General features: G+C 45.2%; 1 protein-coding gene across 1 annotated transcript in view; it reads left to right on the forward strand.

Moving 5' to 3' along the window:
* The window catches only part of COL20A1 (collagen type XX alpha 1 chain), a gene marked incomplete at its 3' end in the record, with an annotated part of 107,866 nt that overhangs the window by 30,878 nt on the left and 62,873 nt on the right, over window positions 1–14,115 (forward strand). Inside the window, exons 10-13 of the mRNA XM_039342549.1 lie at window positions 690–851; window positions 4,944–5,116; window positions 6,040–6,169; window positions 12,442–12,587. Coding sequence (XP_039198483.1) covers window positions 690–851; window positions 4,944–5,116; window positions 6,040–6,169; window positions 12,442–12,587 — 611 coding nt within the window. The remainder of the gene's footprint in view (window positions 1–689; window positions 852–4,943; window positions 5,117–6,039; window positions 6,170–12,441; window positions 12,588–14,115) is intronic.

Genomic DNA, 14,115 nt, shown 5'->3' on the forward strand with positions numbered 1-14,115 from the left:
CCCAGATCAGGATAGTCCTTACAGCGGGGGTCTTCAAACATGGTCCTTTTATGACTTGTGGACTTCAACTCCCAGAATTCGTGCCTGGCTGAGGAATTCTGGGAGTTGAAGTCCACAAGTCATAAAAGGGTCATGTTTGAAGACCCCTGCCTTACAGTAATCATTTGGGGTATTACTGGTGGATATTATTCTTGCCAAGCCCTCCACAGAAAAGTGGCCAACAGTGGGAAGGAGGTAGACCCCAAAGTGGGAAGGAGGTAGGCCCCAAAGGCAAGATGGCCGCTGCAACCGCCATCTTGCCTTTATGACAGCAGGTGCTGCTGGTGGCCAGAATCAGAGTTTATTCCCAGAGCTTTTAAATCCATTGTCTTCTCTCTCAGCCGCTGCACCCCATCAAAACAGCCCTTCTAGATGTCCCAAAGGTGCTTTTTCAAAAGGCAACTAGGTTTTCTTGGGGGGGGGGTTCCCAAGGAAACCTGGTTTCTGAAGAACTTGAAGAAGCTCCTTGGATGGGAAGTGAAATGTTTTCAAGGAAAAAAAACTTTTGGAAAAGCAACTTTGGGACAACCACGACCTGGATGATTGAGAATCTCCATAGACATCCTACCAGATGGGTTCCTGCAGGCATCACATTTTCCATCCATGATACCTCCAGATTGTCACGTTCCTTTTTTTGGATTTTGTTCTAGGGGTGAAAAATGCCGATGAAGCAGAGCTGCGTCAAGTGGCGTCCGAACCCCTTGAGATGACCGTCTACAATGTGGTGGACTTTCCTCTGCTCCGTTCTCTGGTCAGCCGGCTCACTTGGATCTTATGTGCTTGGATCAAGGAGAAGAACCAGAAGAACATAGGTGATACCAATAAAGGAGAATATTTGGAGTTCAGGGTTGAATAATAATAATAATAATAATGATAAAGTTGGAAGGGACCTTAGAGATCATCTAGTCCAACCCCCTGCTCAGGCAGGAAACCCTATACCATTTCGGACAAATGGCTGTCCAGTTTCTTCTTAAAAACTTCCAGCATTGGAGCATTCACCGCTTCTGGAGGCAGGTTGTTCCACTGGTTAATAGTTCTAACTGTCAGGAAGTTTCTCCTTAGTTCTAGGTTGCTTCTCTCTTTAGTTAGTTTCCACCCATTGCTTCTTGTCCTGCCTTCAGGCACTTTGGAAAATAGCTTGACTTCCTCTTCTTTGGAGCAGCCCCTGAGATATTGGAACACTGCTATCATGTCCCCCCTCGTCCTTCTCTTCTTTAAATGAGACATACCCAATTCCAGCAACCGTCCCTTATATGTTTTAGCCTCCAGTCCCCTAATCATCTTTGTTGCTCTTCTCTGCACTCTTTCTAGAGTCTCAACATCTTTTTTACATCGTAGTGACCAAAACTGGATGCAGTATTCCAAGTGTGGCCTTACCAAGGCATTGTAAAGTGGTATTAATACTTCAGTGATCTTGATTCTATCCCTCTGTTAATGCAGCCTAGCACTGTGTTGGCCTTTTTGGCAGCTGCAGCACACGGCTGGCTCATATTTAAGTGATTGTCCACTAGGACTCTGAGGTCCCTCTCACAGTTACTACTATTGAGCAAGGTACCCCCTATACTATACCTGTGCATTTGGTTTTTTCTTGCCTAAATATAGAATTGAATTTCATTGAAATTCAATGTAGAATTTCAATTTCATTGAAATTCCATTGAATTTCATTTTGTTAGATAGCACCCAGTGTTCAAGTCTGTCCAGATCCTGCTGTATCCTAAGCCTGTCTTCTGGAGAGTTGGCTATTCCTGCCAGCTTGGTGTCATCTGCAAATTTGATGAGTTCCCCATCTATCCCCTCGTCCAGATCATTGATGAAGATGTTGAAGAGCATTGGGTCCAGAACAAAGCCCTGGGTCACCCCACTACACACTTCCCTCCATGTAGATGCGGTACTATTGAGGACCACACGCTGAGTACGGCCGGTCAGCCAGCTACAGATCCATCTGGTGGTGATGCTGTCTACCCCACATTTTTCTATCTTCTTCTATCTTGTGGGGTCCTTGTTGCTCCCTGAGCTTAGTAAGTTGCTTGCAGACGTTTCATTACCCAGCTAGGTAACCTCATCAGTGCTAGATGACTAGATGTTGTTACCTAGTTTGGGTAATGAAATGTCTGCAAGAAAAGCTCAGAGGACACCAAGGACTTCCTTGAATATAGGTGAGGCTGACACCATTTCTTTAACATCCTTACCTGCCTGAGTTTGGAGTTCACCCCCTGTAGACTCACTCAGCTGGTCCCAGAGGCACCAGGTCAAAAAAGTCAAGATGGCGGGTGGGGCTATGATGCTGCATATAAAAAGGGGTGGGGCTTAGCCATGCATTTACAACCCCTCCCCCTCCCAAGAATGCCCTATGGGCCTCTTATGCAGAAGTACAATCCACATATTTTTTAATATTGATGCGTTTAGGAATAAAAGTGGCTTTTCATAGCCTGATCATTTTTCAATAATGAGATTCGCTTTTCTCGGAAAAACTTCATTTCTGGCGCCAAAATGGGAACCGTTTTGCATTTTTGCAGCCTACGAACAATTCTTGATGCAGGAGATGTGAAATCAAATTCTAATGTAAAGAGAGAAATAAAGAAAGTTATCATTTACATGAAGTCGTTTTTCACTGGGGGAAAAACACGATGCCATTCTTAACCAATATTTTAGCCTCACTTCAAGCTGTGAATAGGTATTATTCATAGCCATGACGATAAACAGATGCAGCTACCTTGCTTTACTGCTTTGATTTTTTTTAAATGTATATTTTTCTTCCCGTTGTTTTAATCTCTGACTAAGACCTTAGGTTTGAACAGCGTAATTTGTCAACTCATCTAATCAGCTTTACCTTAGGGCCAGTGTTTCTCAACCTTGACAATTTTAAGGCATGTGGACTTCAACTCCCAGAATTCCACAGCCAGCAATGCTGGCTGTGGAATTCTGGGAGTTGAAGTCCACATGCCTTAAAATTGTCAAGGTTGAGAAACACTGCCTTAGGCATATCCAGAACATTTTAAACCACTTCAAATTAAAAATGCCTTGTGCTAAGTGTCAAATCTTTTTTATGAGTTCACTTCAACCCATTTGGGGAACTCTGTCAAGCTTGAAATAGTTTAAACGTTCTCCAAAATGGCCCAAGGAATCCACTGTAGATGGGAAAAAGACAGTTTAGAAGACAAGAAAACAGCTTCAGACTTATATATTTCATATTCAGGGCAAGATGATTTTTTGATTCACTTTGACTTAACAGAATAACAGAGTTGAAAGGGGCCTTGAAGGTCTTCTAGTCCAACCCCTGCTCAAGCAGGAGACCGTAGACCATTTCAGACACACGGCTGTCTAGTCTCTTCTTGAAAACCTCCAGTGCTGGAGCACCCACAACTTCTGGAGGCAAATTATTCCACTGATTAATTGTTCCAACTGTTCAAGAAATTTCTCCTTGGTTCCAGGTTGTCTCTCTCCTTGATTAGTTTCCATCCATTGCTATAGAATAGAATAGAATAGAATAGAATAGAATAGAACAGAATAGAGATACAGAACAGACTAGACTAGACTAGAATAGAACAGAACAGAACAGAACAGAATAGAATAGACAGAGTTGGAAAGGACCTTGGAGGTCATCTAGTCCAACCCCCTGCTCAGGCAGGAAACCCTATATCATTTCAGACAAATGGCTGTCCAATCTCTTCTTAAAAACTTCCAGTGTTGGAGCACCCACAACCTGGAGGCAAGCTGTTCCACTGATTAATTGTTCTGTCAGGAAATTTCTTCTTAGCTCTAGGTTGATTAATTTCCATCCATTGCTTCTTGTCCTGTCTTCAGGTGCTTTGCAGAGTAGGTTGACCCCCCCCCTCCTTGTGGCAGGCCCTTAGATCAGTGGTTCTCAATCTTTTTAATGCCGCGACCCCCAACCGGTCATAAGTCGAGGACTACTCAACCGGTCGTAAGTCGAGAACTACCCAACCGCTCGTAAGTCAAGGATTTTCCCTGCCCGGGAGTGCCGCACATGCATGGTGCCGCCCCCTGTGCTGGCTAAGGTGTAACTGGCAAGGGGCAGCGATGGCGTAGGGCGACCACCGGCTGGGCCACCAGCTGGCCCAGCCCAAGGGAGGTAAGGCACCCGCCAGGCCCCACCCGTGCCAGCAACCCTCTCTGTGCCCGCTGGCCTCCCACCTCCCACCCCTGGCCTGCTTTTACTTACATTTTTAGTAGTTGCTCAGCAGGGAGGGGTGGAAGCTTCCAGACAGCTCGCCTTCGCTGCAGACAACTTGCAGCACCGTTTGCAGACTGGGGCTTTTGGCGGGCTCAGCAGGGCAGAGACAGCCTGGACAATTCCTATTGGCTTTTGAAAGCCAATAGACTTAGACTCTATTCAAGAGAGTCTATTCTATTGGCTTTCCAAAGCCAATAGAATAAAAGGGAGTAGCACAGCTAAGGAAAAGGGGAAAAAAATGGCGGACTGCATTGTTTGGCGACCCCCGTGAAATGGTCGTTTGACCCCAAATGGGGTCCCGACCCACAGGTTGAGAACCACTGCCTTAGATATTGGAAGACCGCTATCGTGTCATATCCTGGTCCTTCTCTTCATTAGACCAGGGGTAGGCAACCTTGGCTCTTTTATGACTCGTGGACTTCAGCTCCCAGAATTCCTGAGCCAGCAGGGCTCAGCTTGGAAACCTCTCCCTTTCCCCTCAGCATGGCTGGCTCAGGAATTCTGGGAGTTGAAGTCCACCAGTCATAAAAGAGCCAAGGTTGCCTACCCCTGGACTAGACATACCGAGTTCCTGCAACCATAGAGTACACCCATAGAGTATAGGTGAATTTGGGGCAGTAGATAAGTTGAGGAAAGCGAACACATAAGTGAAGGAATCCAGTTTTCCCCAACCCTAAATAAAATCGTGCCCATTGCTTGAATGTTGCAGGGGACCCTTTGAAAACCATGCCAGCGAATTCCGGGATCCACTTGAGTCCAACTAATCTCCTATTAAAAGATGTCACTTCCAGAAGTATGCATCTCATCTGGAACTCACCAGTCATAATACCCCAAAGATACAGAGTGGTCTATTATCCTTCTCGAGGTGGCATTCCCAAAGAGGTAGGTTGTCTTATGGTTGACATCTTCAGCTGACCCATCCAAATGGATACTGAGTGATCAATCATAGGTGACCTAGATCAACTTCCTCCAGAATTATCTGTCCCAGCCAAATTTTTTCAACACTTCTGTATTTTCATCCCTCTTGTTGCTGGTAATCCTCTTCTTATGGGGTCCTTTGATGCTCTCTGAGCTTGTGTTTTTCTTGCAACATTTCATGCTGGCACTGATGATGTTACCTAGTTTGGTAAAGAAATGTCTGCAAGAAAACCACCAAGCTCAAAGGGCACCAAGGACGTCACAGTTCTTCTTCTTCTCCTCCTCCTCCTCCTCCTCCTCCTCCTCCTCCTCCTCCTCCTCCTCCTCCTCCTCCTCCTCCTCCTCCTCCTCCTTCTTCTTCTTCCTCTTCCTCTTCCTCTTCTTCTTCTTCTTCCTCTTCCTCCTCTTTCTTTTTCCCTCCTCCTCTTTCTTTCTCCTCCTCCTTCCTCCCTCCTGTCTAGTACTGATGATGTTATCTAGTTTGATAATGAAACATCTGTAAGAAAGTCACCCAGCTCAGAGAGCATTAAGGACTCCACAGTTCAACCCTGAGTTACAAATATTGTCTTCTATTCATCCTCTTCTTTTCTTCCATTCAATTGTTCACACCCTTACGGGCTTCTCAAAGGAGCCATAAGCAATGTGTCCAAAGCATAATTGTCTGAGCCTGGTTATTTGCACCTTGAGTGAGAACTCGGTTGACTTGTTCTGGGATCCATTTTGTTTACTTTCTTGGCTATCCATGTTCTTCTCGGGCATCATCTTCAGAATCAAAGCTATTTAAGTTAAATAATAAAGTTTTGGACCACCACCACTAGAAGGAGATCTGAGGACTGGGTTTTTACTCGGAGTGGTTGTATATTTGGTATATTCTTGTATATTTTCAGGTTATTCTGGATGGAGCCACCTCGAGTGTAGAGCTCCTCAATTTGACACCGCAGACAGAATATCTGGTTTCAGTCTTCCCTATTTACGAGAATGCTGTAGGAGATGGTCTGAGGGGCATCAGTTCTACACGTAAGTCTTGAAGTCCCTTCTTCAATGTTTTTACAATATCGAGCAAAAGCCAAACAGAAACCAAAAACCAGAAAGCCAGCACCATCTTAGGCTGCATCAACAGAGGGATAGTGTCAGGATCATGAGAAGGGACAGCATTGCTTTATAGTGCACTAATAAGACCACACTTGGAATACTGAGTCCAGTTCTGGTCACCAAGCTGGAAAAAAGATGTTACAACTCTAGAAAAAGTGCAGAGAAGAGTAATAAAGATGATTAGGGGGCTGGTGGTTAAACTGTACAATGAATGATTGAGGGAACTCATTATGCCTAGTCTAATGAAGAGAAGGACCAGGGGTGCTGAGATAGCTATCTTCTAGTACTTGAGGGGCTGTCACAGAGGAAGGAAGGAAGGAAGGAAGGAAGGAAGGAAGGAAGGAAGGAAGGAAGGAAGGGAGGGAGGGAGGGAGGGAGGGAGGGAGGGAGGGAACCGACCTAGAATTAAGGAGGAATTTCCTGACAGTGAGAATAATCATCAGTGAAATGGCTTTGCCTTCAGAAGTTGTGAATGCTCCATCACTGGAGGTTTTAGACAGGCATTTGTCTGGAATGGTATAGGGCTTTTCAACCTTTTCACCCATTTTACCACTTTTAGGATATGGCAATATCCGAGTACCACCAGTCACCTAGCAAGGTGTCAAAAACTCCCTCCAAAGGTTTCCATTGTTGTGAGCATTTCTGTTGAGGATTGGCAGTGGGGGTGGGGTGGGGGGGTGTTTGGTTTTTATTTTCCCCGTCTGCTGGGTGGTTGCAGCAAGTTTTGGTCACTTCACATTACCCTGGGACACTGTGACCGTCATAAATATGAATCAGTTGCCAGGCATCTGAATGTAAATCACAAGACCCTGGTGATGCTGCAACATTCCAGCTGATCAGCGCTTCTTCTGGGCTCAGCGGAAGCACCAAGATCAGTGCTGCTTTCCAGCTGATTGGTGCTTCAGGGCTCAGCCTGGCACTGATCCTGGCACTTCCACTGAGCCCTGCAGCTCCAGTCATTTCTTGCTCAGGCTTGTGCGGTGCTGCCACCAGTTCAGCTCATTCCCCTCCCTTGCTACCACTTTTCTAGGATGGTTGCGTACCACCTGCCAGGTGCCAATGTACCACAGGTGGTACCCGTACCACTGGTTGAAAAGCCCTGGTATAGGGTAGAGGTAGGCAACCTTGGCTCTTTTATGACTCGTGGACTTCAACTCCCAGAATTCCTGAGCCAGCATAACTGGCATAACTGGCTCGGGAATTCTGGGAGTTGAAGTCCACGAGTCATAAAAGAGCCAAGGTTGCCTACCCCTGGTATAAGGTCTCCTGCTTGAGCAGGGGTTAGACTAGAAGACCTCCAAGATACTTTCCAACTCTGTTATTCTGAATATACTACCTCAGGCTCAAAAAGATCTGTTTGCTGGCTAGGGAATTCTTGGGAACTGAAGTCCACCCATCTTAAAGTTGCCATGTTTGAAAAACACTGGTCTGGGGTATATATACTCCTGTGATTCTGGTACCCTAAGAACTGTAGCAAGTGTTCCTCACAACAGAATAATTTATTACGATATAAGGCTGTAGATCTCCTCCTTTTGAAACTCTCAGGAAGAAATGAATTGTTTTATGTAACTTACGGTCTCGCAGACACAAACCCGTATTATACCTAAGACCATTTTGATTAGCACTGTTATCACTGCAAAGGCAAGACATCATTGATGGTGTAACTACACTGACTTAGTTAAGCTATTTTTGTTTATTTTGAAAAGTGTGGGGTTTATTGATTGGCTGAAGGCCGTAATAAAAATTCATTACTTCAGGATTTGGTGATTGATTTCTGGTATACGTGCCTCTTCAGCTCTGCTAGAGTACAGAGCCAGGATTTGTCTACTCCCATCGGTTTAAAAATTAGTTTGCAATAGTGGCGAATATCTGTAGCTTGTGTGTTGTTCTGTCCCAGCCTACATGAGCCCTTGCTATGCTCACAAGGAGAATCCCCTCTTCCAAACAAGAAGGCAGGAATCGCAAGAAAAACCAACCCCTTTTATTATTCACAGACCTGAGTCAATGCCCAAGGCAAACAAACACAGGTCACAGAAACTCAATTCCTCAACACGAACGGTTGCCTTCGGCAACTAGCACCTCCCACACCTTCCCCTTTATTATGCAGCCAAGGCGTAGCTTTCCTAATGCTTTCTCCTTTGCCTTTGGAGTCACCTCATTGCATTCCTCTGTCCTACTCGCTTCTCTTGCCTGCGCTTTTGTGCATCCAGGATTTGTCCCAGCTGTTCTTCATCACTGTCCAACTCAGGCTCCCAGCACAGCTGTGTCTCAGCCTGGGTGCGAGTAGAGGGGCCAGGCTCCTCATCAGACTGTAATTCTTGGAGCTCCTCAGAGCCTTCCTTTGACTTTGATGTCACTCCAGGCCCCTCCTCCTCCTCCTCTGATTCCTCAGACTCCGCTGCCAGGTCCACTGGCTGGCGAGGAATCACAACAGGTGTAGGATGAGGGTGAAGGCCTGTTCTCCAAACTCGTGGGTTGGTTTCCAAACATTTCATTACCAGGCTAGGTAACATCTTCAGCCTAGTTTAGGGGATGTCAGTGTTGGTGGTCTTCTGTTTATAAGGGCTTCAGGTGTGGGTGTGTCAAGTGTGGGTCTTGTGATGGGTCAGGTGTGAGTCATCAATGAGTCTCTTTTTTATATAATATTTTTATTAATTTTCTATTTTTACCAATCATAAGTGCTTAGTAAACAGCGTGTTGTCTGGGTCCATTTTTTTTTACTTAACAATACACATTAATTTCCTAATCTCTACCCCTTTTTTTCCGGCCAATGATAAACTACATCCTATATTTGAAATTATTCTATGTCTTCTTTTTCTTTATCCTTCAATATCGATCCGCCCATGTCTACATAGTCCGATATTTTCTTGATCCTCTCTTCTTCAGGTCATTCTTACTGCTATTAATACACACAACATTAAATATATACTTCATCATATTTTTAAAAATATTACACCTAATAAAATAGTTCCAATTTATAGCAGTCTTGTGATTGGTCTGGCATGCCCTAGTAACGTCTGTGGAAAAATGGGAGCATCATATTAGGGCACGCACATTTTGAAAACTATTCCATAAAGCAGCTTTGGACCAGCTCTTTCTCTTCTGCTCATTAAAACAGCCCATTTTTTTCAGACTTCTACATGACTGTACAGGTAGTCCTCGACTTATTTGAGATCTTTCTTGCCATTGTTGTTAAGTGAATCCATGCAGTTTTGAAGTTAGTAACACGGTTGTTAAGTGAATCTGGCTTCCCCACTGACTTTGCCTGTCAGAACACGTGACCCCAGGACACTAAAACGGTCATAAAGGTGAGTCAGTTGCCAAGCATCTGAATTTTGGTCACGTGACCATGGGGATGCTGCAATGGTTATAAGTGTGAAAAATGATTATGTCACTTTTTTCAGTGCTGTTGTAACTTTGAACAGTCACTAAATGAACTGTTGTAAGTCAAGGACTATCTGTATTGGTGTCTCACTGTTGAGCTTGGTCGCTCAACAGTGAGACACTGGTGAAGCGGGCACAGCAGCGCCTGCATTTTCTGCCTTGCATAAGAAAAGCACATCTTCCTTCCCCTGTCCTGACCACTTTCTACGGAGGGACGATCGAGAGCATCCTGTCATACAGCATCACAGTCTGGTTTGGAAGCATCCCTGCTTCAGACAGGAAGGCGGTGCAGAGAGTGGTGAGGACGGCAGAAAAGTTTATTGGCAGTTCCCTCCCTTCCATCCAGGACATAGCACAGAAGCGTTGCTTGAGCAGAGTCCGTAAGATTGTCTAGGACACCACACATGTTCTTCACAACCTGTTTTCCTTGTTACCTTCTGGGAGGAGGGGGGTTCATGGCATCCGGAACAGAACATCCTGATTCAGTCACAGTTCCGTTCCATACAGTATTAACCTTGTAAATTCTCAAGTTTCCTCTTTCTGCTATGTGTTCAAAATGGACATAGATCTCTCTCTCCCCCCCTCTCTCTCTGTGTGTTTGTGTGTGTGTATAGCATGTGTATATGTGTGTTATGTATGTGTATGGATAGATATATACTTTCTTTTGAGAACAGGCAACAGAATTTCATTTTTAACGTGGGCCAGTATGCTCACAATAAAAAAAAATGACAATAAAGGTTATTTTATCTTATCTTATGCGTGAATGGCCTTGGGAGACAGAGGGCAGAGCTGCAGACAGGACAACCTGCATATAAAATATGTCTCAGCCAATAGCAGAAAGGGAGATGTGTGGGAAACATTTAGAGAAGTGACCCTCCATAGTTTTCTGAAGAGTAAAAGGAGGGGAAGGGGAAAAGACACTCAGTCCTGCAACAATCTGTTAATGTAGCCTTACAATTAGGGTGGACCTAATATTCTTGGTTGTGCTTCTCATTGGGACTACCTGGCAGGACTAACAGCGACCTCGTCAAAAGATGTAGCTGCTTTAAAGGGTCAGTTAGCTGCAGTTAATGAGATTGTTAAAGTGGCAGGAAACAATAAGGCTGTCTTAGTAATGCAGTTTGGCATTCATATAAGTCAGTGGTTCTCAACCTTTTTAATGCCGCGACCCCCAACCGGTCGTAAGTTGAGGACTACTCAACCAGTCATAAGTCGAGGACTACTCAACTGGTACAGCACCATTTGCAGAATGGGACTTTTGGCAGGCTCAGCAGGGCAGAGACAGCCTGGACAATTCCTATGGGCTTTTGAAAGCCAATAGAATTAGACTCTATTCAAGAGAGTCTATTCTATTGGCTTTCAAAAGCCAATAGAATAAAAGGGAGCAGCACAGCTAAGGAAAAGGGGGGGGGGGGGAAATGGCGGACTGCGTTGTCTGGCGACCCCCGTGAAATGGTCGTTCGACCCCAAACGGGGTCCCGACCCACAGGTTGAGAACCACTGATATAAGTGCTTCTTCTCACCCAGTTCAAAATATCCATGGACCTTGTCAACCTCACACATACGTTTACGTGTAAGAAACCTACATCAAAAAACTGTTCAAAATTCTTTTCTTTGTAGGGGTAGAAACAAAAAAAACCCCCACATTACCTCCTAAAAACACTTAGAAGTCATTTGTCTATGGAGATTCTCAATCATCCATGTCATGGTTGTCCCAAAAGTGCTTTTTTTAGGAGGCAACTGGACTTTCTTATTTTTCTTTGAAGACATTTTGCTTCTCATCCAAGAAGCTTCTTCAGTTCTTGCATAGCTCTTGCACCACTATGGCAGTGGTGGCAAACCTATGGCACACGTGCCACAGGTGGCACTCAAAGCCCTCTCTGTTGGCATGCATGCCGCCACCCCCACCAGCAGCAGGTCCATCAAGCCACCACCGCTGCTCGGAGCAGGAGCCCCGCCCACCACAAAGGAGGTGAAGCAGCTGACTAGCAAGTTCGAGTAGAGGTAGTAGAGCAGAGGTCACTGACCATTGTCGATTGGTGGACTGGAAGAAAAGGGAGGGGGAAGCATTTTACATATGTGCATGCACGCATGGGGCCACAAGCACGCACGTGCTGCAAATGGGGCGGGGCTAGTGCTTGCATGATACTCACTATTCCTGCCCTGTTCTTGCATGGTGCAGTACTTTGTATCTGCATCTCGCAGCACGGCAGTGACCATTTTTGCCCCTTGCAGCACAGTGGCCCATTTTTGCACCCCCGGTTTTTGCGTGCCAGAGGCGGCACTCAGAGGCAACTCCCTGCCCCCCCCCCCCCCCGAGGGCACCACAATGCTGATGCAGCCCTGGCACTTTGCAATAAAGAAGTGGGTTTTGGCTTGTGGTTTGGGCACTCGGTCTCTAAAAGATTCGCCATCACTGGTCTATGGAGACTTTTTTTTTCTCATTAAACTGAATCGGAATGGCAGAAAAGAAGGATGAAGAATGGAATAAGTTTGAATGAAAAAAGCAGAATGTTTGCATTAAGTTTGGGAAAAAATTAAGTGGGGTCTTTGGCGCTCTTTTGTTTTCTTGTTGACATTTCATTACCCAACTAGGTAACATCATCAGGGCTAGAAAGGGAGGAGGAAGACTGGGGGGTCCTTGGTCCTCTCTGAGCTTGGTTGTTTTTTGCCAGATGTTTAATTACCCAACTAGGTAACATCATCAGGGCTAGCCTTCAGTTTAAGTTTAAAATTGAAAGACTTAAAAGTTTTTGGACAATGACCTCAGCTCTTGTAACCTACATGTGTATCATTTGTATGTTGTGTTCTAGTACCTTTGTCTGCGCCCAGATCTCTCAGAACATCTGAGATTAACCACAACAGTATCAAGCTCACGTGGGAACCAGTTGAAGGGGCCACGCAGTATCTTATCCTGTCTTCGTCAACACCCAACGGTGCTGAAGACGATACAAAAGAGGTAAAGAACTTTTGTTTCAGTCACCTTCACACTGTGCTTTGTGGCATCTTTTGCAGAGCTCTGTGGTGGAATGTTATCAGGAATCCCAGGAGTGGGGAGAGGCTGCCTTCCAGAGTGCAAAGAGACAGTGGAGTGTGGAATATCTGGTGGGCAGAAAGAGGGCAAAGATGACCCCTCGCTAGAAGTTCACAGAGTAGATTTATAGTTATGCAGATAGCTGTTTTAGTCGGGAAGATTCTGTCTGTAGGTGAATGAAGAAACAACTTGGAAGTAAACCCACTGTCGGTCTTGGTTCTTGGGCCTGGGGAACAATAAAGAAGCTACTGGGAAGTAACTCCATCTGCTGTTCTTGGTTCTTGGGCCTGAGGAACAATGAAGAAACTACTCAGAAGTAACTCCATGTGTCATTCCTGGTTGTTGAATCTCGTGAACAATAAAGAAGCTACTCAGAAGTAACTCCACCTGTTGTTCTTGGTTCTTTGGCCTGGGGACAAAGAAGAAACTACTCAGAAGTAACCCCACATGTCATTCTGGGGCCTGGTGAACAATAAAGAAGCTACTCAGAAGTAACTCCATGTGTCATTCTTGGTTCTTGAGCATGGTGAACAATAAAAAAACCCTATTTGGAAGTAACTCCACCCATTGTTCTTGGTTCTTTGGCCTGGGGAATAATGAAGAAACTACTCAGAAGTAACTCCATGTGTCATTCTTGGTTCTCAGACTTGGTAAACAGTAAAGAAACCACTTGCAAGTAACTGTACATGTCCTTCCTGGGCCTGACATCAATCTTGCCAGACTAAAGCAACTATCTGTGTAACTACAGATCTACTCTGTGATCTGCTAGGGATAGTCCACCTTCATCCTCTTCTTGCCTCCTACACATTCCACTCTGTTTGCCCTCTGAGAAGCGACCCTCCCCTCCCTCCTAACTACAGTCCACCACAATCCAGAGACGTAAGACGGAAAATGTACAAGCATGGTAGGATTTTGATACAGGGATAAATTTCAACATTTTCTATGGTGCACATTAAACAGAGTGCAGTCTTATGAAAAGCTCTACTGGATGAAGACCAAGAGATGCTTTCCTTAGTCCAGAGGTCCCCAACCTTTTGGCACCAGGGACCGGTTCTGTGAAGAGAAGTTTTTCCGCAAACTGGAGGGTGTGTTGTTTTGTGTGCTGCCTGCATCTCACAGATGGGGCTTTGCTTGTTTGTGCAGCCCATTTTCTGGTATCCTGCGGCCGGTACTAGTCCATGACCCAGGGGTTGGGGACCCCTGCCTTAGTCTTACAAATGTTGAAAGAAAAGTCTTCATCGTGGTTCAGTCCAAGCTGGGAATAAACATGGCGACTGCTTTAGAAAGAAGGTTGCAGTTTATTAAAGAGGAGAGCCAGACAGAAAGATGGCTCTGGCAGAAAAGAGAGTGAGCACATGCAAGGAGTGGGTTTTATACCCTCTGGAGCCTTTTGTTTGGAGTTGTTTCCTGTTCCTGTTTGATTCCCTGTATCATGATTTTGACCTGAGTCTGA

This window comes from Crotalus tigris, unplaced genomic scaffold, assembly GCF_016545835.1.
Source record: "Crotalus tigris isolate CLP2741 ecotype Arizona unplaced genomic scaffold, ASM1654583v1 scf7180000017794.702064, whole genome shotgun sequence".
NCBI lineage: Eukaryota > Metazoa > Chordata > Lepidosauria > Squamata > Viperidae > Crotalus > Crotalus tigris.